Source organism: Triticum urartu, chromosome 7 (assembly GCF_003073215.2).
Source record: "Triticum urartu cultivar G1812 chromosome 7, Tu2.1, whole genome shotgun sequence".
Classification (NCBI taxonomy): domain Eukaryota; kingdom Viridiplantae; phylum Streptophyta; class Magnoliopsida; order Poales; family Poaceae; genus Triticum; species Triticum urartu.
Window position 1 is genome coordinate 510593439 of NC_053028.1, and position 25207 is coordinate 510618645.

The following is a 25207-nucleotide window of genomic DNA, read 5'->3' on the forward strand; positions in this document are numbered from 1 at the left end:
GCCGCCTACCCCGCCCCGCCCCGCAGCGCCGCACTTCGCCGCCTAGCCGCGCCGCGCCGCCGCCCTTTGCCGCGCGCCGCCACTCGCCGTTGCCGCCTGTCGCCGCCCCGGGCCACCCACCGCCGCAGCCCCACCTCGCCGAAGCCGAAGCCTCGCCTCGCCAGATCTCGCCGGAGGTAAAGCCGCCGTCGCCGCCGCCGTTTTTTTAGAAAAGACCGATCCGATTTTTTTAGAAAAAAACCCTAGGTTCGTTTTTTTTAAATAGATCGGTTTATTTTTTTCCGGTTTAGTTTAATTAGCGGACGTTCGTCCGTACGTTCGTTTTAACGAAGAGTGTTCACCCGATAGTCGCAGACAGCGAACATTCGTTCGTTAGCCTGTTCGTCAGTTTTCTTTTTCTCGGATTATCCACGATTATTTTTTATCGCGATTTCTGATCCGATTTTCATTTTAGTTTATGTTTTCGCTCATTTATCGGAATCAGGCGATTCAAGCGCCTAGATCTTCGTCTCGAAACCCTCCTTCTGTTTAACCAACTTGAACAAGATTTTGATACTGTAAAATTTGACTTAGGTCCAGATTAGTAAACGGATCTTGTTTCTTTCGTAGTTTGAGTTTGTTGCTCTATTTGATTTGATTCTTTTTGCAAACCGGAGTTCTTAAGTTGGACTTTCTGGTTAGATCTTCTTATTTGAGTTTTACCCGTGCTTCTTTGCTTGATTGCTTATCTATGCTATTGTTTGTTTGCGATAGAACACCAGGAGTGTGAAGCGTGCTACTACGAGTCTTTAGGTTTTGCGGATCATCAGCAAGGCAAGTAACACTTTGATCATACCTCTTTATCACCCAGTTTTTATGCATTAGCTCCAATCCTCAAACATTGCATGATTAGGATGTGATTAACATGTGGGTTGGGAAGTAGTTGATGAGATAGAACCTATTGCCCTGTTATTATCAAACCCTTGGGAGTTACTTCTACGTATTGCTTATATTGCTATGCTATGCTCGTAGACGTGGTTTGGGTGAGTGAATCCATGACAGATGTGAGATTATTAATTAATGGTTCAACTTAAGGTGGCAACTTAAATACACATCTCACTACAGGAATCAGCTACTTTGCCATCTGCCACGGCGGACGGCAAAGCCAGGGATGGCGGACGGCAAAGAGCTTTGCCGTCAGTGGCGGACGGCAAACAGTGACGGCAAAGATAGGGTCGGCAAAGAGTGCTTTGCCTATAGCGGCGGACGGCAAAGAGGAGTGACGGCAAAATACTGGACGTCCGCCAGCGTTAGTCCGTTAGGCGGCTAACGGCGGCCTTTGCCGTCAGCCAGCGGACGGCAAATTTGAGCACCTCTTTGCCGTCCGCCGTCCCTGGCAGATGGCAAAGAGACCAAATTGGCATTAATTTTGTTTCTTCTTATATCCATTCATTTTCATAGAAAATCAAACACACAGACACACATACATATATATATATGACCAATATAGGATATCCAACACATGTTACCAATAGTAGCAAGTTTCATCCATACATATACATAGTTTCATCAATATTACACAGTTTCATCCATAGGTAGCAAGTTTCACAAAGTAAAAAACAAAAACTGAAGACAAGCACTCCATATCTGAAATTACAAGAAATGACCTAAAACTAAATATCTATTTTCCTAGGCAGCACACACTTGACCACCATAGCAGCTTGCCGGACAAGTATCTGTGGAGCACAAAACAACAGTCAGCCTGATTAGAAATTTTAAGGAGAGCAGTGCTAGTTTAAGAGTTATGAACAGATATAAATGGTGCATAAATTCCTATTATTCAACAAACATAAGTTATTTCCAAGTGAAACACGGGGCAATGTTATCCACTTCAAAACAGAACAGAACACATGGGTACACACATCGTCAAGTTTTTTCCACAAATGAGTTACTGATTGAGTTCAAGAAATGACCAAGGGCCTAATTGGTTCACAGGACCTAAAAACTCATAAATAGGGAAATCACTGGGTTGCAATGTCATGCCCTCTCTTGATACAATATGTTCGACAGGATGTTTGAGTGCATCATAGAAAACCATAGGAGTTTTTCAAGGCCGCATATTACAATCATATGGAATAATTTGAAGCAGAGAGGCCCCAAAAGGGGAAATCATGCTGTGTGGGAAAAGAGAATACCATTCACCCGTAATGAAAAATATAGCATGCCAGAATCATATTCTAGAGCACATATCCGTACCAAACCATTTATAGTTTTTCCAACTCTTCTAAGCATGTTAGAACACCATGAGGACAATCAATTGAGTTATCTAAGCAATTTGAACAATCAAATGGAGTTAACACGGCCCCAGGGTTAGGGATTTTAGTGACGGCAACAGTCTGCCAGCCGCTTCCTCAATAGAGGGACAGACCAGTGCTAGAAGCAGAACAAGAAACGTTGATACACAGATAGCACAAGCCTTGAGAGCAGTACTGCTTGGGCAGAACAATTAATTAACCTCTAGAAGGGCAGAAGCAGCACGTTGATAGACAAGCTATTATGAAGAACCAACCTTGAGAGCGGTCTGCTTGCGCAAGATATCATTGGACTTGAACATGACTGTGGCAATCCAGATCATGACGAAGAAACCTACACAATATAAACTCAATTGGAATGAGGAACTCGCCATCATCTTCTGACCAAGAGGCATCAAGTACCTAGACAAAAAAGTAAGAGCACAATAAGATACAATGTATGCCGGTGGACATGTTTAACAGCAAGAAAACTACCCTATGAATAGCATAGTTAAATGTGATTCCTCCTAGTAGTATGTGTTCTATTATTCATAGTGATGAGAGCCCGAGACTATGCCAATAATGTCCAGAAAGAAAAGGCCTCCAAAATGTAGCATTATTTCAGTAGCAAGATTTTCTTTTTGGAAATAGGTTTATCCGAGGAGCGTTGACCTACGTCACATACTGTAATGCAGGCACTTCATTTGTTTTTAAGAAACTTGAGATTACTACTGGTGCTAAAACAAAGCCCACCAAAATCCTCTTTCAGCTAAAATACCAATTCACGTACTAGCTAGCATCACTAGTTAAGCAAACAGATTTATCACTTGTAGCAGCGCTGACCAAATTGCCATGGCAGCAGAACCCCAGCCATATGAGTACCCTGTCTTAAATCTAGACTATACCACTTGTGCAACTGACATTGAGATTTCAGAGGGCGGGCGCAGCAGAACGGCAAGTGCTATACCTTCACATTGGGGTCCCTGAGGTTGGCGTGCAGCCACTCGGCGGACACAACAGGCTCAGTCCGCGGCACCGCGTGGACGACGCTCGACGCGGCGTTGGTGGCGGCGGCCTTCGAGACGGCCGACGACATGGCGTTGAAGCACGCGGTGATCCCGAACCGCGTCATCGACGGCGACAGCTACGCCCCGCACCCGACCTCCGCCGCGCGCGCCCATCCGGGCCTGCCATACAAGTTTTCAAGAAAATTATGACAGCCTCAACAAGTACTGAACGAAAAGAAGATCTGACAACTACTCCCTCTGTCTCAAAATATACAGAAACATCAGAAACTTGTGTACCTTCCAAATGGACCAAACACTTTGTTGATCACTTGGAGAAAATATATGCTTTGAGGAAGAAGAATTGTTGTCGCGCTGCCTATGTAAGAAGGTTCCCGCATAAGTAATCAGGTTGATCATGAGCTTAACACTAAGCAGTTACAGAAAATAGTAGAGATGAAGCAAGCAACAATATTTACTTCCGGGATATTATCAGCGGATCCATGAGACGGTCAGGCTTTGAACCCTCTGCTGCCCACAAGTATCAGTATCAAAATGACCTTGCCCAGGTAGTGTACCAACCACATATTAGCACGAGCTCGTCCACATACAAGACACGATGGGGACTGAAGAACAACGAGACTGCAAACAGAATTAGCATTGCAGGAACCGCGGAGCACAGACAACGCAATCGACAGTACTGAGCCACAGACAGAGCAAGCGAGCAGGCACGGAAAAAACAGGGCGGAGGAGCGGGACTCACGCGCGCTCGAGCTCGTCGGGATCGGGATCTTCGGCTGCGGCCGCGGCGAGCCAGAGCAGCGCCATCGCGCAGATCCCAGGGGCCCACCGGCGCCCCATCCCCGCCTCCCGGCCGGCCTCAGATCTCCCATGGCGGGCGGGGCGCAGAGGAGCTCGGTGCTCGGCTCCCATGGCGGTGGCGGATCTCGAGGTCGGGGCGACCGGCGACGAGGCTTCCGTGGCGGGGCGGCGAGCTTGTGGGGAGGTGGCGGCGCGCGACGCGGCGCAGGCGGCAGCGCGAGGCGGCGGGGCTCCTGGGGTCCGGTGAGGTGGCAGCACGCACCGGCGGGCGGAGGCGAGGTGGCGCAGCAGCGCGGGGTCGAGGAAGGCGGGGTCGGGAGGCTCTCGGCTGTGGGGCGGGCGTCGTCGAATCCCGCCGGAGCTCGCCGGAATCGGCCGGCGTAGCTTCTCGCGGGAGGGAGAGGGAGAGACGAGCGGGAGGGAGAGAGGGGTGGGGCAGAGAGATAGGGGCGGAGATGGAGGGGATAGAGACAGAGGAGGTGGGGCAACGGTTTTTTTTACCCGAAAAAAAAAAGATAGCCCCCTCTTTGCCGTCCGCTAACAGATGGCAAAAAATCTTTGCCGTCCGCCAGCAGATGGCAAAAAGTGGGGTTGGACCGTTGCAGTATATTGGCATCCAGTGGCACCTCTTTGCCGTCCGCTGACATTCTTTGCCATTTGCCAGCAGACGGCAAAGAAATGACAGATGGCAAAGACCTTCTTTGCCGTCTGCCAGTTCTTTGCCGTCTGTTGTTTGGTAGCTGATGGCAAAGACCTTCTTTGCCGTCCGCAAGCAGACGGCAAAGAACTAGCAGACGGCAAAATCCCTGATTCCAGTAGTGTCTTGGTGGATTGTTTGTTGGGCACCTGGGGAATCCAATGCTGTCCTAGGATATTCCGGAGTACCCGTGTGATAATCCTATGGTCCGCCACCCAGGCTCAAAGGGAACTGGGATATTTCATGCTAGAAACTTCCGTGTGCAGCCACAAGCTATTATGGTCTCTAGCATAGTTGAGTAGGTTGCGTGAAGCTCCTGAAGAGGTGGATCAGCAGGTAGAGGGATGTAGGTTGGTATGGTCTGCCCGGAGTAAGGAGTTAATACTTCTGAAAGACTGTGTCTCAGTCATCCGTTTCTCAAACATCATGTAGTGCGAGAAATTCAATGGAGGAGATCGGGTCTTGTGGGGAAAAGTGTGCAAACATCTGCAGAGTGTATAAACTAATCATGGTTAGCCGTGTCCCCGGTTATGGACAAATCTTGAGTATCTAGTACTTGGATTATCATATGTATCTCATCACTCTAAATTAATGTTGTTGGGTTGATAATTACTTTTAATTGGGATTGAGTTGGAGGAACCTTCTCGATGATGTTTCAACTACCATGATAGTTAAATAAAATTTATTCCTTTGTTTTAGGGAAAAATTCGCTTTTCGCAAAAACACTATAACCATAGAGCTTTCCACCAGCCAAATATGCATGTAGTTATAGCATTATTCTGTTCTTGCTCTACTGTGTTACTTTGCCAGCATATTCCATGTGCTGACCCGTTTTTGGGCTGCAATGTATTATGTTGCAGACTTTTCATATGAGGAGTAAGGTTCGTTAGCTCGTTGCCGTATAGCTCAGCTATGTTGTTGGAGTTGATGGACTCACTTAATCTTCCAAGCCTTTCGCTGTTATCGTATTAGATGGCCTTAAGCCATATTTATTGTAATAAGTTCTCTGTTGAGACATTCGATGTAATAAGTGTGTGATTGCTACTCTGTTATAAATCCTCGAGTACTGTGTGTGTCAGCATTACCGATCCAGGGATGACACTGAAGCACAGAGACTTGACCGTTTGAGGTCGGGTCGCTACACTCTTTGTTGGTTTCCTAATTTTAGAGAATTTATAGAGATGGGATTAGGTCAAACGGAGCCACGTGTGGCCCATAAGGTAACAGGGCGCGCCTACCCCCTGGGTGCGCCATGTTTATCTTGCCGTCTCGTCCCTTATCGTCTTCTCTCCTCCCGAAGCTTCTACGGTCTCTTTTGTCCAGAAAAAACTGTCAAAAAGTTTTGTACCGTTTGGTACTGATTTCCTGGAAAACCAAAAAACAAGCAGAAAACAACAACTAGCACTTGGCACTAGGTTAATAGGTTAGTCCTAGAAAATGATATAAAATAGCACAAAAACTTATATTAAATATCCAAGATTGATAATATAATAGCATGGAACAATAAAGAATTATAGATACGTTGGAGATGTATCACCTTCTCGTGTATTTATTGAGGAAAAGAATAATATATCAATTATAAATAAACAGGTTTAGTAGGGATGAATACCAACTATTTTTAAATAAATCATATAAATTACTTAACAAATTTGTGTGACAAACTCACATGGAGGTAGAATTGGAATCATGTCCACATCCACCCAAATGTCGATATTATCTTCAGGACCAATATTGAAGGTTATTTCATATCTTCCTGAAACCCATAGGCGTTGCATAGTCCTCTCCAATTTGAATATCCAAAATGTGTGTGATTTACTGCATTGTAGATCTTAACCTAAAAAATGAAATCATGTTTCGTCTTAAGGTGAGCTTTCTTCATCTCCAAACTCTCCCTATCTTCGAAATTGAGCTTCTCTAGGGCATAAGGTCTTGCATAGCAGGGGATGCACTAATCGAATTGTAAAAAACAAAAATTGCACGTTAAAGCAAAAAAGCACAAGTCATGCTTAATTACAAAAGAGCACTTGTCGTTGTTACATACCGTAAAATGTCCGAAGGTCTCCTTCAGCATGAGGGTGAAGTACCTATCGTTTTCCAGGTGAGGCATGTCGCACATACCCCCGTCGTTGGGGTAGTAATTGCATTAGGGGATCCTATTGTCGCTAGACATTTCCTGTGTTCACAATTCAAAGATTAAAAATCGACGGCAAATACCAGGAACTCAACACATAGATCACTATTCGGCAGGGGTTAACTTTTGATCTATTGAGTCTTCCTTGAAAAACTCTCACCCTCGTGGTGTATATGGTGGGCACTCCCTCTCTGAAAATTTGACTGTCGGTGAAGGTCACTCTTCCCTTCTTTCCCAAGTGCATTACACAAAAATGTCTAGCACACGAAAAAGAAGGAGAAGCGACCCCATGACAATAGTCGGGATTCTTCCTCTCTGATATATAGACCATCGGTGATGGTTGGATCCCCCTTCCCTCCTGCATTACCAAGGTCTATCACGAGGAGAAGAGGAGGAAGCAACCCCCACGACAATAGTCGGGATTCTTTCTCTCTGATATTTCAACCGTATATGGTGGACACTCCCTCACTGATATTTCGCGGTCGGTGATGGTCGCTTCCCCCCTTCTCTCATGCATTACCAAGGTATATCATGAGAAGAAGAGGAGGAAACAATCCCCAAGACAACAGTCAGGATCCTTCCTTCAAGAACAGACTAAAAGTCACACAAGGAGCCCCAACAGACTGAAAGTCAACCCGTTACATATATCAAGTAATGACATAAAAAATGGCCTATGTTTTGCCGAAATATCGTTTAATTCGTTCTGGCAAATCACGGGCACTCGATATGTCCTACTTTCTAGTACAAATCATGCCAAAATTCGCGAAAAACTTCGGCATGACCTTTGCTAAAAATAGGTCATATCGAGCACCTAAAATTTGCCGGAATGAAAACGAATCAACATTCCGGCAAAACATAGGCCACTCGGAGTTTTCGTGCGAAGATATGTGGCACCAACACTATGTAATGTACTAACACAGCAAAAATGCACAAGTAGGTATCTCTGCACGGCATTTATAATGCTCATTCATATGTACTATCTCTGCACAGTACAAGAGCAACATCTACAACGTAATCACTTAAGTAAAAAAATTACAAAAACAAAACATGAACATCTGTTCATTCTACAAAATGAGCACCCACAACTCTAGGAGTATTTTAAAATGACCATTTTAACTGATCATTTAGGTCAAACTCTGGGAGTATTTTAACACTACTGCGTACTGACCATTTTAACACTAGGAGTATTTTAAAATGGCTGTTTTAACTGGTCATTTAGTTCAAACTCTAGGAGTATTTTAACACTACTGCTTACTACCATTCTACCAATTGGTTGCTCTGGATGAGCTAAACAAGAAAATTCTACCAAAAAATTCAGTGGACATGATTACTAGCTATGACCTATCTACCATTCTACCAATTATAATTGTTTAGCAAATTTGAAGCAGGTAATCATCTAAGCTAAGTTAGATTGTTCCGGCAAATCACGGGCAATAGCTATCACCTATCTAAAATTAATTTCATCGACATTATCATAGTTTTCTTAATCAAATGCCATTTACTACATGATTATGTTGAAATGAATTTTTTTACAAATTGTTCATGAACTTGACACTTGTTAGTAGATGTGAGGGAGAACAGAGGGAGGAGGGGAGGGAGGGAGGAGCTAGCTCGGTGGAGGAGGAGCGGTGGCGCCGGCTGGCGACGACGGCGGCAGGCGACAATGATGTTGGGGAGGAGAGGGGAGCGCGAGAGAGTGAGAGTGATGAGGAAACATACGTTCGGGTAGGGGATACGGTGCTTAGTAGTAGCGTGGGGCACATGGCCCGCTATAGTTAAGTCCAATACCTGTAGCGCTTGTCCGCAGCCACGTGCTGCTGTTAAGAGGGGGCCACCGGCTGGCCTTGCATATCAATAGTGGCAACGATGGGTGCAAACCCCATGCTACAACTAACATGTTAGTTGTAGCACGGGTAATGTACCCCACGCTGCTACTATGGCTCGACCCGGTGGGTACCGTGGGGGCCTCTTAATAGCACCGCGGGTTACATCAGCCCGCGCTACTACTACACCGTACCTGTAGCGTTGGGTTTTGACCCGCGCTACAACTACTTAATAGTAGTGGGGGGCACTTACCCCTCGCCACTGTTATTGGTCTACCTATAAGGTTTTCCCTAGTAGTGAGATGTTTCGGCATCCTTGTATGACAATTTCCATAACAATCTTGGGAGGGAGCAACTATTTAGCTAGAAGAATGTCATAAAAAACAGAGATACCCAGCTTTTTCAATGGAATAATACTTTTGCAGCAGTCTTGCGAGAAGTAGCAGACACAAAAAAGATGTCTAGAGGTCTTTTCTGTGTGTTCATTGTAGAAAACACACTCATAACAATCCAGGTGAAAGGATTTTCTTTTTAACAGATTCCTTGAGTTTACTCTATCATGCAAAGCCATAAGAAAATCTTATGTCTGAGCCTGCTAGAGCATTTCCATATCCAATTGAATAGAGTGTGCACCTCTTCTTGTGGGCAAAGATTGTGGTACATGGTGATGGAAGGGTATTTGGATTTATGTCTTTTGCATTTCCATTGGCCATTGATATCAATCTGTTGTTTCTGCTCAGTCAAAAGTTTTACCGCAATATACTGAATGTGAGCTTGAGCTATTAAAGGGGTGTGGAAGAACTGAGAGGGATCCTGAGCTTCAATCCAACTTGATAAAGTTTGGTGTTCATTGATTGCAAAAGAGTGCAGTTTGGGGAGAAAAGTTAATCTCCGATGCACGGGAGGTACCGTGCATGCATGCGCAGTTGATTTTGCTTGGAGATCCGATGTCATGCATTTATGGTGCTCAGTTAGTTAGATCTTTCTCTCACCACATGCAAACATACTGTACCACCTATGCTCCACCATCCCATGCTTTTTCATTTTAGTTTCAGGTTTAAATCTATTTTATCTTTTGAAACCAAAGTACATTTTATGATCCGTTTTCATATTTGTTTTTTTTTACGACGAGATCTTTGAAAAGAGACCACTTTTGAATATATTTCAGAAAAAAAAATTAAATTCTGAAACATGGTGGAACACTATAAAAATACACATAACTATGCTATGTTTCGTTAAACACTATAAAAGTTCAAAGTTTTGTTGCAATAAAATATATTAATATTTACAAACTTTTATACATTACTAAGAATCAGTTTGATACACATTGGCACACAATGTGACATTATGAAATGCAACGGGACATGGGGAGCCATAGTGGAACAATAAGATTATTTTTTGCGCGCAATAAAACATTGTTAATTTTTTCACATGAAATTAATAGATTTGTATGGAACAAGTTTGAAGCATGGTGATTTAGTTGTCAAAAATAATAATTTCTGAAAATATATTCAATATTGGTCTTGTTTTAAAGACCTTGTCAGGAAAAACACAATTTTGCAAACAGAATATAAATCAAACTTTTATTTCAACATGCATTAGGTATCTATTTATTTGACTGAAACTTAATAGTACATAATAGCATGTGAATGTATGTTAAGATGAGAGAAAACACTATAGAAGTGGTCCCACACAGCAATAAAAAATGTGATGGATGCATGCATGGGAGATCCCGTGCATGGTAGAAAATCCTCTCTTGCAGTTGGGGGAACTTCTGCCACGAAACTACTACGCACACGATGTTTTTTTGCACGATAGAAATCAACGATCAGGTCTTCCTTTGCCCAAATGTTGTAGGGTCAGATCACAAGTATCGTCCACATATCGTGCATGAATTATCGTCCATATAGTACTGCTCTTTCTGCCACATAGGCTGGTCATGCCATTCATCTTGCCAAAGAAGAGTTTATTTCCCGACAAACACAAGGCGATTGTTTGTGCCGTCCAAGATCAGCTTTCTAGGGGATGGCATTGATGTAGAGCTCCCGGGCTGAGTAATCAGAAATTTTCATGATTTTGTGTAAGATCAAAGTTGATGTCAGTGATGTTAATTCAATTTGATGATGTGAGGTCCTTATGGTCGGTACCAACCCTAGCATAATTTTCTCACCATTTGGCCCTTCTATCTCCTCACCATGGTCATATGGACGTCGATCGCCCTGTTGCAGCATCGTCCTTAAATTTTGGTACTCACGAGTTTACGCACAAGTGCATACAAATTTTCGCCTGGCATTCTGCAGTTCTACCCTGTAATTTAGAAGCACACTCGATCCAAGTAGACGTGCGTTGGCGTGTACGTCATGCTTGTAATTTGAAATGTTTGGCGCAAGTGGTAATGCTGAGGCACTACGCGCGTCCCCACCAACTATCGCGTACACCTGCTAAGTGCATAGTTTTGTCTTGTCCGATAGGTCCTTGGAGTTCTCGCTTGCCATTAATCTGTCCAATGCAGTAGCAAATTATCTATCACCTTCCGCCCTCGATGTCTGGGGTGAATCTTCCATAATTCCCCTACTCTTCTTTAATACCTATAGTGGCAACGGAACTCTTCTTTAGTATTACCGGTCTCGACAAATCCGAGGGTTGAAGGAGAAGAGACAGAACACGGTGGAGCTAGCAAAAGAAGTCGATGGTTATAGAACATGGTGGAGTATACCATATGACAAGCTGTCCTTGCTGGTGTATATATAGTTCAGTCGACTTGCTCAGTTCTCACTACCCTCACCTGTCATCTCAGTGCTTCCACATTCTAGTCACCCTAGCTAGTTTTGTCACTTGGAGTGTGTATCAGTAGATCGAGGCAGAAATGGCCAGGCGGGACGACGACTCTGCTTACACGAATGGATCGGTGTCGGTGAACGATTTCTCCGTGGAGGATGGGAGGAAGGAGAAGGATGTGTCTGCTGATTACCACCCTGACCAGGACATGGTCTGTGGCTTCCCCGTCTCTGTTTCTTTTCTTCAGATGGTGAGCCTACTATATCTATCTCGGTTGATTCCTATACCTCTCTCGATGGATGTACGTATATGATTGTGTATATTATGTTTTCATCCAAGATCCAACCACTGTTTGACTACGCTGGCTTGTGCATGTAGCTCCTCGCCGAGTTATTCTCCACATTCTTCTTGCTGTTCGCCGGCATGGGCGCCATCGTGGTGAACGAGGAGAAGCAGGGCGCGGTCACGTTCCCGGGCATCACCGTGGTGTGGGGGATGGCCGTCATGGTCATGGTCTACACCGTCGGCCACATCTCCGGCGCCCACATGAACCCCGCCGTCACGGTCGGCTTCGCCATCGCCCACCGGTTCCCCTGGAAGCGGGTAAGCGCCACCACCAGATTCGCCCCCTGAGGAGAGTGAACGACCTGCAGATGACATATGTGCATATGTGCGCGCAGGTGCCGGCTTACATGGTGGTGCAGATGGTGGCCGCGCTGATCGCGAGCTTTCTGCTGCGGCTGCTGTTCGGCGAGAAGCACGAGTTCGCGCCGGTGACGCTGCCCACGGGCTCCAACCTCCAGTCGCTCGTGGTGGAGTTCATCACCACTTTCTACCTCGTCTTCGTCATCATGGCCGTGGCTACAGACGACCGAGCGGTAAGCTAGCTAGGCCGCCATGCATGCATGCATGCACCGACGAGAGACATGCACGTGCATGCATACCTGCGCCCTACGTACTTACCATCCATTTCTCGTTTTTGTGCAGTCGGGGCAGATGGCTGGGCTGGCTGTGGGCGCAACCATCATGCTTAACGCGCTATTCTCTGGGTACGTACGCCTTGCTGCACTATTGCTTAACTTTGCGGCATGATCATTGATCTGCCGCTTCATTGATGTTTACGCATGCATATTTACCTACGTACGTGCGTGCGTTTGGTCGACGATGACAGGCCGGTGACGGGAGCATCGATGAACCCGGCGAGGAGCATCGGGCCAGCGCTGGTGTCGGGCAAGTTCAAGTCGCTCTGGGTGTACGTCCTCGGGCCGTTCGCCGGCGGGGCGGCCGGAGCTTGGGCTTACGGTCTCGTCCGCCACACCAGCAAGCCGCTGCGCGAGATCACCAAGAGCACCGGCCGGGCTTAATAAATGAACTCGTACTAAATTAAGAACCGTGCGGTATACATGTTCGGACCGATCGACACGCCCAAGAGAGGACCAATAATTGGAGCTACGAGTGTATGGTGTGGTTACTGTCTGAAAAACGATGCATTCCTAGCTAGTCTAGCATAGCGTGTATCGATCTATTTACAGAGGACGACGGATATACGAGCGAATAAATAGGCATGTGCTTTTACTTGTTGCCTGGTTGGTATGTATGTGTAGTGATTATTGGCGAGGCGATAATCGATATGTGTGTATCTTACTTTCATATATGTGCACGTCCTTTTTCTTTTTATTGTTGGCTTTAAGATCTTTGCCGATTCAATAACTAGAACAGAGATTTGTAACCCATCTAAAAAACAGTTTGCTACAAGAGGTAAAAGCAGTCGAACAGAGTTGACTTTCTTTCCGGGCGCCTTTTACACAAATGTAATATCGCATCAAGAGAATATAAGCATTACGAGCACATATTCAGCTCTACATGCATTAAAATTACACAAATGCATACACACAAAGAACGCGGATAAAACAATGAATGTCCGATCAAGCCAATTCAAACATGCAGCATGAACCATCAACATCAATAACCCCCTATGATAGCATCCAGACAGAAAAAATTGCTTTAACAATGACGCCTCCAAAAAAGAAATGGCACACAAGTGTTGCCATCATGGATCAATCCATGGAGGCATGATCTTTGGTTTCACCTCAAAGAGGTCGTCCAAGCAAATTTCTAGACAATGCCTCCAGCAAAGGATGATGTGGTCATTACCATTGCGAAGTACAACCAATGAAGACCAGGCCTAGACTTTTCACTCCGGAGCTCGAGACTATGTACTCAAGAGCACCATCAAATTTTAAGGGAGCCGCTAGAAATTAGACGTCTGATTTTTAGCATCCCATCAGACTAGTCATGCATCGTACGGTTTGTTTGATCTCATACATTCCAGAAAAGGGGGTCGGGCTCTCCTGCTGGGTTCCCAACACGCACTATCATGCAGGGCCAACCAGCGGGCAACACGTGTCTCGCTGGACCCCACCACTCAATACAACGTTTTCCTTCTTTTAATTTACTGAAAATAATTGTTTTTGCCTTATCCCAGCGTACCGCTGCTGCCACTCATTCCACTGTGAGGGAGGATTCTGAGCAGGTAAAATCCGCCATTCATGGCCGTGACCGGCGTCAAGACCGGAGCTGCTAGCGCCGTCCGTCTCCGACGCTCTGCTCTGCCCGGAGCTGTCACGGCTAGCCTCACCCGTTGCCGGTGCGCTTCTCCGCCCGGAGCCACGGGGTTGGAAGGTGGTAGGGCCAACTCCATCGCACGACCCCAAATCGTCCGGGTCTGTCCGTTTGAGGTAAAACGGACAAATCATACGTTCCAATGCGCGACCTCATCCTAAACAAACGTCTGTTTATGGTCCGCCTCAACCCATCCTTGGAGCAAAGTTGGTCTAGGTTTGCGTCTCGAACGGACACGGGCGGACGAATCTTGCGTCCTCCTGATCCGGGCCGTGTTCTCTGCATGTGACGCCTGACCCACCCGTCATCCTCTCTCCTTAATCTTCCATGGCCCACCATGCCCACCCACCACCTCTCTCTCCTCTGCTCCACACACCACCCATGCCGGTGCACGCGGGCGTGGGAGTGCGGCGGGCACATGGGCTAGCGGCGCGGCTGTCGGCGCGCGCACGGGCGAGGTGAGGCCGCGAGCAGGCGGGCGCACGGGGTGGGGAGCAAGCAGGCGCAGGGGGCTGGGCGGGGCGCGGCCGAGCTCGGGGCGGGGCGGGCGGAGCGGGGCGGGGAGGGCGCGGGTAGGGCGCTGGAGGTCGGGGGCGAGCGGGCGTGCGCGCGGGCTGCGGCGAGCGGGGGTGCGCGCGTGGCGCGTGGGCTGCGGCGAGTGGGGGTGCGCGTGGGCGCAGCGGCGGCCGGGCGAGCGGGGCGCGGCGAGGCGGGGCAGGGCGGGGCGGCCATGGCGCGGGCGCGCGCGCAGGGGGCGACGTGCGGCGCGGCTGCGAGCTAGTGCGGCAGGCACGTCGTCGCGCGGCGGGGAGGTGTCGAGGCGAGTGCGCGCGGCGGCATGCGGGGGCGCGCGGGCAAGCGCGCGGCAACGGGGGCGAGCGCGCACGCACGCACGGCGGCAGGCGGGGGCGAACCGCGGTGAGACGGGCGCGCGGGCGGGGCAGGGCATGGCGGGCGCGAGCGGGCCGAGGCGAGGCACGGGCGGGGCGTGGCAAGCTCGCCGGCGGCGAGGCGGGCGCGGCGCGGCGGGTGCGGGGCCGAGCCAGCGTGGCGAGAGCACGAGCTCGCGGGCGGGCGAGGCGCAGGCGTGGGTGCGCGACTGAGGCGGACAATTTGGGTATAGTAGCTGTGTTGGGCGCCTTCAATCCCAGCCGGACATGCGTATCCGTTTTAGCATCCATTGCCACTCAAAAAAACAAAAAGCAGTCGAACCAAACGTTTGTTTGCAGTCGTGCGGTAGAGTTGGCCTAAGACAGAGTCGTCGCCGCTAGCTAGCTCCGCTCACCTTAGTCGCAATGTGCCACGCCCGGCCGTGGCCTTGGCTGGCGGCAAGACGGGGCCGTCGCAGCTAGTGCCGCCCACTCCCGGTGCACCCAATGGCAGGCCAAGGTTCTGGCTGACCCGTTCCTTAAAAAATGGTGGATGGTGGAGCTGCAACGCGTGCAGCCGGTGACCGAGATTCCGCCGGAGATTGCGCAGTCGCATTAGAAGATGCGAACACAATGCAAACTAAACAGGCAAAGGTAAATGATGATTCAGTGCTTCATCTACCTCTATACTAGTAGCTAATTAGTTCTCACCTATTTACGTATGCGATCTATTACTAGTAGCTTTGTACTAGTAGCTATTTACCGAACTTTGAAGTATGCGAGCTATCTACTCTGCTTTTCAATTGCACACACGGGAAAATAACAAATTGGTTAAAGTGCCTTTTAGTTAATTTAGTGCCTAAGACCATATTTGACTGGAAATCTAAACCTCGTTACACATATAACATATCAAAGAGCAACTAATCCATATTCATGAATATATCTTTATTTGAGCATAAAACCACTGTGCATCTAACATCAAAAGAAATGGTAAGATAAATTATTACATCGCAAGGTAACTTTTTTGTAGAGCAATACTGATATACAAAGTTTATATAGAGCTATTTAAAAATGTTTGTCTTGTATGTGACTTGATTGACTACCCAAGACTTGAAAGAACAAAGAAATGATTTCTTGTTAGATATAAACTTCAATTGGGAATATGACTTATAAGTGAACAATACCTTAATTGGCAGCTGGTCGTTTCTGAGATGTTGGCCATCCCTACCCCGCTAACATTTGGGAACTCTAGATACAATGTTAGTCCAAAAGTCAATACCAGTGAATGACATGTGCATGTTCATTTTAATTTCTAGCGAAGTAAAAAATCACAAGATATTCACAGTCCTAGTTTTAGTGAAACCTGAAAAGCACTTGAAGATAGGTCAAAACATTTTGCAAACATCACACGGTATTCACAGGATTAATAGCAAAATATTGATATTTTTCTTTGATATACAATAATCTCTTTCATTAGAGTTGGCAAAAAAGAGAACATGTCAAAGGAGAAGTTTGATACGTTAAAATTTAAAATAAACTTAGGTGGTACTCTATTAGTAGTGAACTTTGATTCTAAGTAAGATCGAGCTGATGTCTCTTTACTAAATCAACTCATGATGCTGATGTATAATTGCTCCCTCTTTTATTTAATTGTCCACGACTGCCATATACTGATGGATAAGAAGCAAATAGGTGCACATGATTCAGAGTTGCCAACCTTAAGCATATTTTTATATCTGGACAGAAGTTGGGTAATGATATAGCTAGTACTGAACCTAACAGGGCCATGAGGGCACCCCTCTCCACGACCAAGAGACCAAGGAAGAATACCCTGCCATGGCGCAGGACTAGAAGGAAGCTTGGTCGTTTTCTTCATCTTTACTATTAAGCTGAACCTCGACCTGTCTGCACCAAGCTTGACTATCTTCACCTTCACGGCTAGGTAGAGAGGATGGGCAAGAAAGAACCTCCTGATCCGAAAAAAAACGGATCGGAGATCTCGCGCACATCCCCAGCCACCACAATCCGTCGGCGGCCTCCAGGAGGCTGGATCTCGGGAATGGCTGTGTCCGGGGCGGAGGGAGATGGCTGGAGGCGGCAGGTGGTGCTCGGGGGGTGGCATGAGAGCAGAGGGTGCGGTCGTGGCCACGGCGTCGTCACGTGCATCCATGCGCCGGCACAGGGTGAGACGTCCCTCGTCGGTCCTGGCCGCGGCGCTGGCCAAGGCGCCTCCTCCTTTTCACACCCGTACTCGCTCATGCAGCCGGCGCGGCCGGTGGCATCGGCGCGGCTGCCCGTAACTGCAGTGGTGAGCGCTGCCAAGAGTGTGTGTGCAACCACGGAGATCCTAATGCCGCACGTCTCAGCACTTTCTCGTACGTGGCCGCGGAGGTCACAACGAGAAACTGCAACGCCGATGATCTGGATGCGGCCTTCGAGTCAGATGTGAAGCCAGCGCTGGCATGCGACTACGCCGGTGCTGCCGACAACGGCACAACTATGGTGAAGGATGGGTCAGCCTTGAGTGAGGTGGCCATGGAACAATGCACAGGCGTCTATGATCGCAGTACCAGAGGCGACCATGGACGAGGCAGATTTGGACGATGCTGCTTCGTTGTCGTGCGCCAATATGTCGGTGGCGGCGTCTCGGTGTGCGAGAGAGGTGAATATGATGGTGCCAGCGCTTCGTAGAGACGACGCCACGCACAACATCGCCGGCAATGGATGCATGGGTAGTCATGGCGGCGGGGGCGGTGGCCTTCGTTGGTCACTGCGGTGGGGGTGGCGGCCCTCGATAACCGCGATAAGGAGATCAGGTGGCACAACAGTGCATATTCAAGTGTGTCGGCATATTTGCAGGCATAGCAGCGGTGGTCGTGTGCGGCACTCGATGCCGGCTCAAAGAGGATTCTCGTCCGGTGCGAGGGTGGCGGCCATCGCACAAGGATGCTTGAGGCGCGAGCGGCGGAGTCCTACGCTGATGAGCAAGGGGCGCAGTGGTGGTTCCCCGCCGACTTCTAGTTCCGGAGCAGCAGCTCCGACTGTATCAAGCATGCTGCAATGTGACTGGCGCCGGTGTGGAGTAGCAGCGGCCAGTTCCGCACCGAGACATGGGCGCCCACCCGACGGCCGTGAAGGTGGGAGTGGAGTACTGACGAAGGCGACTATATAATGATCTATCATCAAGATGCTGATTGGAACACCGCTTCATGTCCGGGGTGAAAATTCTTGTCCTGACCATTATTGGTCGGGCTCAGCAACGACGAGGGTATACCTTCTTGAAGACGTTGCTATGGAAGAAGTCGACTTAGTCGTATGTGTTAATTTCATATCTTGTACTCTCCTGAATAATTAATAAAAATGGTTGTATGCATCGCATTGATGCAGAGGCCGGGGGTTTTAACCTCCTTTTCGAAAAAAAAACAGGGCCATGAGTAACTTTTGTCCTAGTTCCATCTTGAGTGCCAGGATTTTGCCCATCGATGCATAGTGTGTGCAGCATAGTAGAAGTGATCATCACTCGCAGAAATATTATAGTCCAATTCTGAAGGGTAAATTTCCATGTGTTTGAACACAAGAAACTGGGCCATGGAAGATGAAGTACGGGGAGCTATTTCTGAAGGATTAATTTGCATGTCATAGATATTGAACTCTTTGTTTATTTGTTTTAATCTTATCTCCTCCGTATACAAGAGTGCTGATAATCTGTATATTCCAAACGCAACAAGCCAACAAGGTACCTATGGACAATGAAGTGCGAGAAGCTCCTTCCATGCTGAAGAAATCTGTAGATGTTGATCCACGGAGAGGGCAATTTCTATCGATCCTGCCCTGTTTTCTTGTGATCCAGGGGCAACAATTGTTAATGAAGTAGATGGGTAGGAGAAAGGATGTAGCCACGAAGAGGTTTTGGCGGCAATCTGTTATCACACGGGAAAGAAAAAAGATTGTTTTACTGTTTTTCTAGAACGCAACTGCAACTAGAGATACCTTGTGTTGTTTGAGTGGTGGGGTCCAGCGGCACGTGCTGGCAGTTGGTTGGCCCTACACGATAGTGCATGCTGGGAACCCAGCAGGAGAGCCCGACCCCAGAAAAGGTGCTTGGTTGGTTTACATGCAACGATCTACTTCCTCTGTTCCTAAATATAAGTCTTTTTAGAAATTCTATCAAGTGACTACATACGGAGCAAAATAGGTGAATCTATACTCTACAATATGTCTATATACATTCATATGTTGCATTCTATTTGAAATATCTAAAAAAATTTATATTTAGGAACGGAGGGAGTATTAGTGATGATTTATTCCGTAATAACCACTCCCGCAAATCTCTCTCAAATCCAACTGCTAGGGCCCTGCATTCTACGTACTTCTGTATATAGGAACATATTTTGTTTCCAGACGGTGAGATTTATTTCCAGTGCAAATTAATTCTGCTTCCTTCCAATAATACTTTGTTTCCGAAGATAGTGAGATTGCTCCCAACAAGATTATTTTGATCTACTAGTATTTTCTTTCGACCGTGGATTTTTTGCATTAAATTATGTTTCCAATGATTTTTTTCTTCCTACCAATATTGCTCCCATTGAACTTTATTTCACCTTTTTTTTCCTGTCATCATCGCATCCAACAGAGAATATAATTTGCTTTCAAAGAAAAAATATTTTGCTTCTGTGACCTATGAGAATGCTTAGAAGAAAGATAAAGATGATTATTGAAGCAGAAACGTAGTAGGTTGTTGCTTCCAATAGCTTTCACATTTTTTTGGCTTCCAACCGATGCACTTTATGTCCTAATGAGTGAGAAACATAATTTGACAATTGTTTAAGCAGGAACAAAAAAATACCGAAGCATTTCCATAGTTTTGTTTAAGAATGAAGCAAACATGTAGGATACTCGGAAGCATATTGTACAAACGACGGAAACATGTCACGTATGATACGGAAGCATGTATAGGGAACTAAACCAAATGATACATAGCTACCCAGAAACCAAATACATAGAAGAGAGAATTCCTTATTTAACATTGTCTTAAAATTTGTTGCCTTATTTGACACTGAAAACTTTTTTTTTCCTTATATAACACCGTGTCTAAATTTTATGCCTTTTATGACACTTCCATCCATTTAAAGCCATAACGGTGTTAAATGACACCTGAAAAGACCTATTTACCCCTCATGTGATAGATGATCTAAATTTGTGTGTATTCAGTGATAGAGGGAACGGACACTTTCAAACTGCTTGTGCAGAGCGTTGCGGTAGGCAACGAGGCTGTGCCTCGGCTTCGACTGGACGCTGGCCGCTTGGCTCCTCTGGATGAGATGGAGTACATCACATAAGCAGCTGAGCAGTATGTGTGTGCTCGTCGATGCGGGAGGATGGACTAATGTGAGCGATACGTGCGTGAGGGTGGGCTTGTGCATGCAACATTCGTGAAGATGGTCCTACGGCAAGCTGCTGATACATGACTGACCGGCACGCAGGTATTTCAATATGTACGTGTACTTTCCGGCTACAGGCTAATCAGACTGTACGGTTGCCGACACCCAAAAGCCACGAGCCCTTAGATGCATGCAGATACTAGCACCAGGCCTGACTAGCACGTAAGAGTACGTGAGCAACCTAATATGCATGTACGTGCAAAACTAATCAAAGATGAGCTACCGCATATGCATGTACTATTGTACTTATGCATGTTTACTTCACTGTATATTCTGCATTCATTTTATTTTTCAGTAATTAAATCTCTTTGGTACAAAATCACGTCGAACACCATCCAAGTAAAGTCACATATTGAAGCTAAACAACAACGTAAATTTTTGGTCACATACCCTATGAGGGGCAAATTGGTCTTTTCAGTTGTCATTTGACACCGTTAAGGCTCAAAATGGATGGAAGTGTTATAAAGGGCATAAAATTTAGACATGGTGTCATATAAGGAAGAAAAAAGTTTTCAGTGTCAAATAAGGAAACAATATTTAAAACAGTGTTATATAAGGAATTTCCTCTACATAGAACCCTGAAGCATTGCATATGCAGCAACGAATCACGATATTCCCACTCTTGCATGTGTGGTCAATCAGTCAAGGAGTCTGTTGCATCATTGACAGGAAGCATCAGAAATGATGCCGAGGCATCGTTCGGAGCAACGTGTCCGAGGAGAAGCACATGGCGAGGTCACGGCTGCGTAGATTCCACTATGAGCAGCATGCAGGAGGGTCGATTACTCAGCGTCGCTACAGCAAAGGGTCAACATTCCGATGAGATCGGATCAGCGACCACCTCCTTGTCATGCTCCTCGTCCCATCTTCGGTAATATTCATATTAGCGAAATGAGATCTGCCGTTACACTGGACTCTTGCACGCCTGGCCAGCACCACCAAAGGAAGACGGTGTGGCACAACACGGTACCAGAGCATCCCCTGCTCGATCCAGTGACCTCCGCCTGAAAAGACCCTGCACCTTAAGGCAAAACACTTCCCGGCGGTAGGAGCATGCATGCATGTTCTGGAGCAATGATCTTTACATCTGTACACCTAAGAAGCATGCCAAAAGAGTGAAGTTCCATCTGGGCCAGAAGCATGGAAGAAGCATATGCACGTAAGAAGCATGGATGATCTGAAGCAATAATTCTTTTCTATCACAACATAAGTGAGACATACTGGAAGCACATAAATTTGACTGGAAGCACCTAATAAATATTTGAAAAATGCAAGATAGCATCCATGCCGCTGATAGCCAGATGCAGAAATTTGTTATCTTAAAGAAAACTAACCTAGTTGTGTGTTTTGTGAACTTATATCAAATCAAAATGCGATAAATAGGATGGGATCAACACATGTCAATTGGTATAAAATACACTCTAACTGGGTCATATTTGCACTACATATTCGTTCCCATTTGTTCAGATATTACAGCTATATTATGGAACCTGTACATCGTGATTGCAAAGAAATCAAAACCCATCAACAAGTTGAGGTTGTGACTTGTTAGCCTTGGCTTGGTAGATCTGTGCGTACATGCTACTGCTGAGATGACGAAACGAGTCGCCGCTGCTGAGATGGGCAGGCGTAGGATGCGATCTGCCGCCACAGTTACCCCGCAGCCGCTTACTGATGACGTGGACTGCCGCTGATGGTTGGACTCAAGGGCGCAGATCGAGGTGGAGGGAGATGGGCAAAGATGCATGCAGCCGACGAGGATGGAGGGCAGCATGATGTTTTGTGTTTTTGACCCTTTTTTCAAATTTATTTGAGATCTGACCCTAGTTTAAAAAAAAATCGAGATCGGATCCTTTTGCTACCACCAAGGTTCATGACGGTAGGATGTAACAGCCTACCGCCAGGAACCTTGACGATAAAAAACATCCCTACCGCCAAACATATTAGCGGTAGCCTGTACAACCCTACCGCCAAGGTGCTTGGTGGTAAGCACGAGCACGCACCGTGTTTAGCACTTAGGAGAATTTTGCGGTAGGGCATGCAACCCTACCGCCAGGGACCTTGGCGGTAGGCTGTTAGACCCTACCGCCATGAATTTTGGCGGTAGCAAAAGGGCCAGATCTTAAAATTTTATCAGACTAGGGTCAGATCTTGAATAGATATCAGAAAAGGGTCAAAACACGAAATTTAGCCGCATGCTGTAGGAGGACGCAACGAGCCATCCGAAACTTCCGCTGCGCCCAATAATGATTAGCGGTTTGCGTGGGTCTTGCCTGGATTTGTGGGCAAAAGGAGAAGGTTGGGAGTGTTGGATGGAAAATCAATCAACGGTTCTGGACCAGTCTGACGGATTAGACAATATCAGACGATAGAGGGGAAGTGTTTCCCAAATTTTAAAGTCACTGCTGCAAGCCGAACCGTCAGTTCGATAGCCGTACACGCTCACATCCATGACATGGATATTGTAATGCAACGGACATACCACATATATGCGGAGCAAATTAGAGCACCCACGTCAACATCAACAAGGCCACTAACACCTCCAAAAGCCTACTGAAGGGGCCATCCAACAATGCCAATTCTTTGACAATGGTAAGACATAGGCTGTAGACATAAAGTCATTCCTGGCTCCTGCCACCAAGGGCCCATATGGGACCATTCGAAAACTCTGCCACATCTTCAGTAAAGTCAACCAGCAGCGGTCCAAAACTCCGTCCAAGACACTCCATCGAGCATTCCGGTAGGTAGATCTAGTAGGGAGGCCTCATCTGGGCCCGATCACCCGCCGTCCACCCCCATTTGCAATGCTCGTGACATCCAATCGACGTGCGCTTCCATGTGCCACATCCATGTCCACGATCCATGCACCACGCTTGCCACCACTGCAAAGGACAAACCCGATCGCCCAACTAGGATGATAGCCACCACATAGGCCAAATCTGAGTCGGCATCCCCGTTGCAGCCGCCGCCGCACACGAATCCACTGCACGCACATTTGGTGGAGATGGCCAACCACCTACAGCTGCAATGACAAAGAGTGTTTTCACGAGTTGTCCTAGGGCCACCGCACCGGCATCGAGCCTGCGACGCACGCACACCAGATCCAAATGTAGCAACATGTCCATGTCACTGCTCTAGGAAGCAATTAAGGTCCACTACTACTGTACAAATTAGTGGATTTAGGATGAAAAAGATGATGGGATCAAAAGTTAAGACACTAATATGGTTCATTGAATTTAAAATTTAAATATCATATCAAATATGATGAATTTCTTGAAATTTCTCACTCCTAATATTAATCATGAAAGTTGGAAGGTGCGACATAACAACAACACATCAGCCATATTTTTTTATAATATATTTTCCAAGCTAGAAATATAAGGCTTTCCATTTTGCTAGATATACCTTCGCCTAACAACGAGTCGAAAACTAGTTTCAACAAGTCAATTTTTTACTAGTACTCATATCCCTCCCTCCGCTCGGCTCCCATATAGGGCCAGTTCTTTTTTGGCTTCTAGGCGACTTAGCTATAAAACTAAGCCGAAGCTCAACTCGGTTTTGTGGGTTGGACTTAATTGCTAGTCACCTTTGCTCCTTCATAGTGGAGAGATTGGCAACTTTGCTTTGCTTCCGATTCGTATTGCTATGATGATGTTTGAACTAAATCGTTCTTTGTAGCTGGTAGGAGGGCTGACATAATCAACATTTCAAATTAATTACTAATGATTAATTTCATGATGTTTGAACTGAATCGATCTTTTTATTGTGACATTTAGCATTTTAGATTGTTCAGAAATCAGTTTCATGTTCATATTAATTATGGGGGCACTGTAGACTTTTCATCGGGCAAATCCGATAATAAGCTCATTTTTTTCTGAGAAAACAATAAGCTCAAATGACCTAAGCCAAAATGTACTGGAGTGTGGTTTCCCTAGCCAGCTGTGGAAAAGCTTTTTTTTTAGAATCAGCTGTGGAAAAGCTGGTTCTGCACAAGCAGCAGCCCGAAAGAACTGGCCCATAGTAGCAGGTTGTGTTGCCATTCTTTTCTTTAAGGGAAATGTTTGCCCTTCTATTCGGGAGAGCCTATACAGCGCTTCAACCGCCACAAACGCGAGATGGCGCTCACATGGGTGTAGACGAGCCGCGGCCAAGCGGCGCTTGGTCGCTGGGTCGCCCGGCTCGTCCCGCTCGACCGCTAAGTCGCACTCTCGTTTGCCCTCACACGCCCTGCTGACTCGCTCGCACATCGTCTTTCTTGGTCTGCCCTCGCACGTTGATACATGTTTTTCTAGTTTTCGATGTTGCTTTGCTTTCGGGGTTTTTTCTCAAAAACATTTTTGAAATAAAAAATCTTGGATTTTATAAAAAATACAAATTTTATAAACTACTCTTTCATTTGAAATCCATGGACTAAAAAATCATGAATTTCAAAAATGATGACAAATTTCAAAAAAGTTCATGAATTTGCAGGAAAATTTTACCAATTGAAAAGGTTTGCGAATTCCAAAAAAATTAGAATTTGAGAAAAAAAATCATGAATTATAATTTTTGTTAAGAATTTGAATTTTTTTATGTATTTGAATAATTTCATGAATTTGAAAACAGTTCATGAGTTTGAAAAAACATTCACAGATTTAAAAAATGTTCATTGATTTGAAAAAAGTGCAAGAACATGAGAAAAGTTTGTGAGTTTAAAAAAGTACATGATTTTTTTGTGTATTCGAGGAAAGTTCATGAATTTGAAAAAAAA

General features: G+C 46.3%; 2 protein-coding genes across 2 annotated transcripts; one reads left to right on the plus strand and one right to left on the minus strand.

The window, feature by feature from the left end:
• Window positions 1-1474: 1474 nt before the first annotated feature.
• LOC125521409 lies at window positions 1475-4545 on the minus strand. The gene is made up of 4 exons (XM_048686467.1): window positions 4038-4545; window positions 3575-3649; window positions 2549-2693; window positions 1475-1715 (listed from the first exon to the last, which is right to left on the minus strand). Exons 1-4 carry the CDS (start codon window positions 4205-4207, stop codon window positions 1653-1655), a joined length of 453 nt encoding a protein of 150 aa, XP_048542424.1. The 5' UTR covers window positions 4208-4545; the 3' UTR covers window positions 1475-1652.
• Window positions 4546-11613: 7068 nt separating this feature from the next.
• LOC125526064 (aquaporin NIP1-4-like) lies at window positions 11614-12889 on the plus strand. Its single transcript, XM_048691092.1, has 5 exons — window positions 11614-11775; window positions 11904-12128; window positions 12206-12403; window positions 12513-12574; window positions 12697-12889. Exons 1-5 carry the CDS (start codon window positions 11614-11616, stop codon window positions 12887-12889), a joined length of 840 nt encoding a protein of 279 aa, XP_048547049.1.
• The last annotated feature ends 12318 nt before the right edge of the window (window positions 12890-25207 follow it).

What these genes read in the sequence shown, in the direction of transcription:
- LOC125521409 (XM_048686467.1), bottom strand. Translation starts at nt 4,207, where the DNA reads ATGGGAGCCGAGCACCGAGCTCCTCTGCGCCCCGCCCGCCATGGGAGA. An exon ending in GTGTTTGGTCCATTTGGAAG is followed by an intron (nt 2,694 to 3,574) that starts GTACACAAGTTT and finishes TTTTTTGTCTAG; the next exon opens with GTACTTGATGCCTCTTGGTC. An exon ending in GCAAGCAGACCGCTCTCAAG is followed by an intron (nt 1,716 to 2,548) that starts GTTGGTTCTTCA and finishes TGTGCTCCACAG; the next exon opens with ATACTTGTCCGGCAAGCTGC.
- LOC125526064 (XM_048691092.1), top strand. Translation starts at nt 11,614, where the DNA reads ATGGCCAGGCGGGACGACGACTCTGCTTACACGAATGGATCGGTGTCG. An exon ending in CTGTTTCTTTTCTTCAGATG is followed by an intron (nt 11,776 to 11,903) that starts GTGAGCCTACTA and finishes TTGTGCATGTAG; the next exon opens with CTCCTCGCCGAGTTATTCTC. An exon ending in ACCGGTTCCCCTGGAAGCGG is followed by an intron (nt 12,129 to 12,205) that starts GTAAGCGCCACC and finishes ATGTGCGCGCAG; the next exon opens with GTGCCGGCTTACATGGTGGT.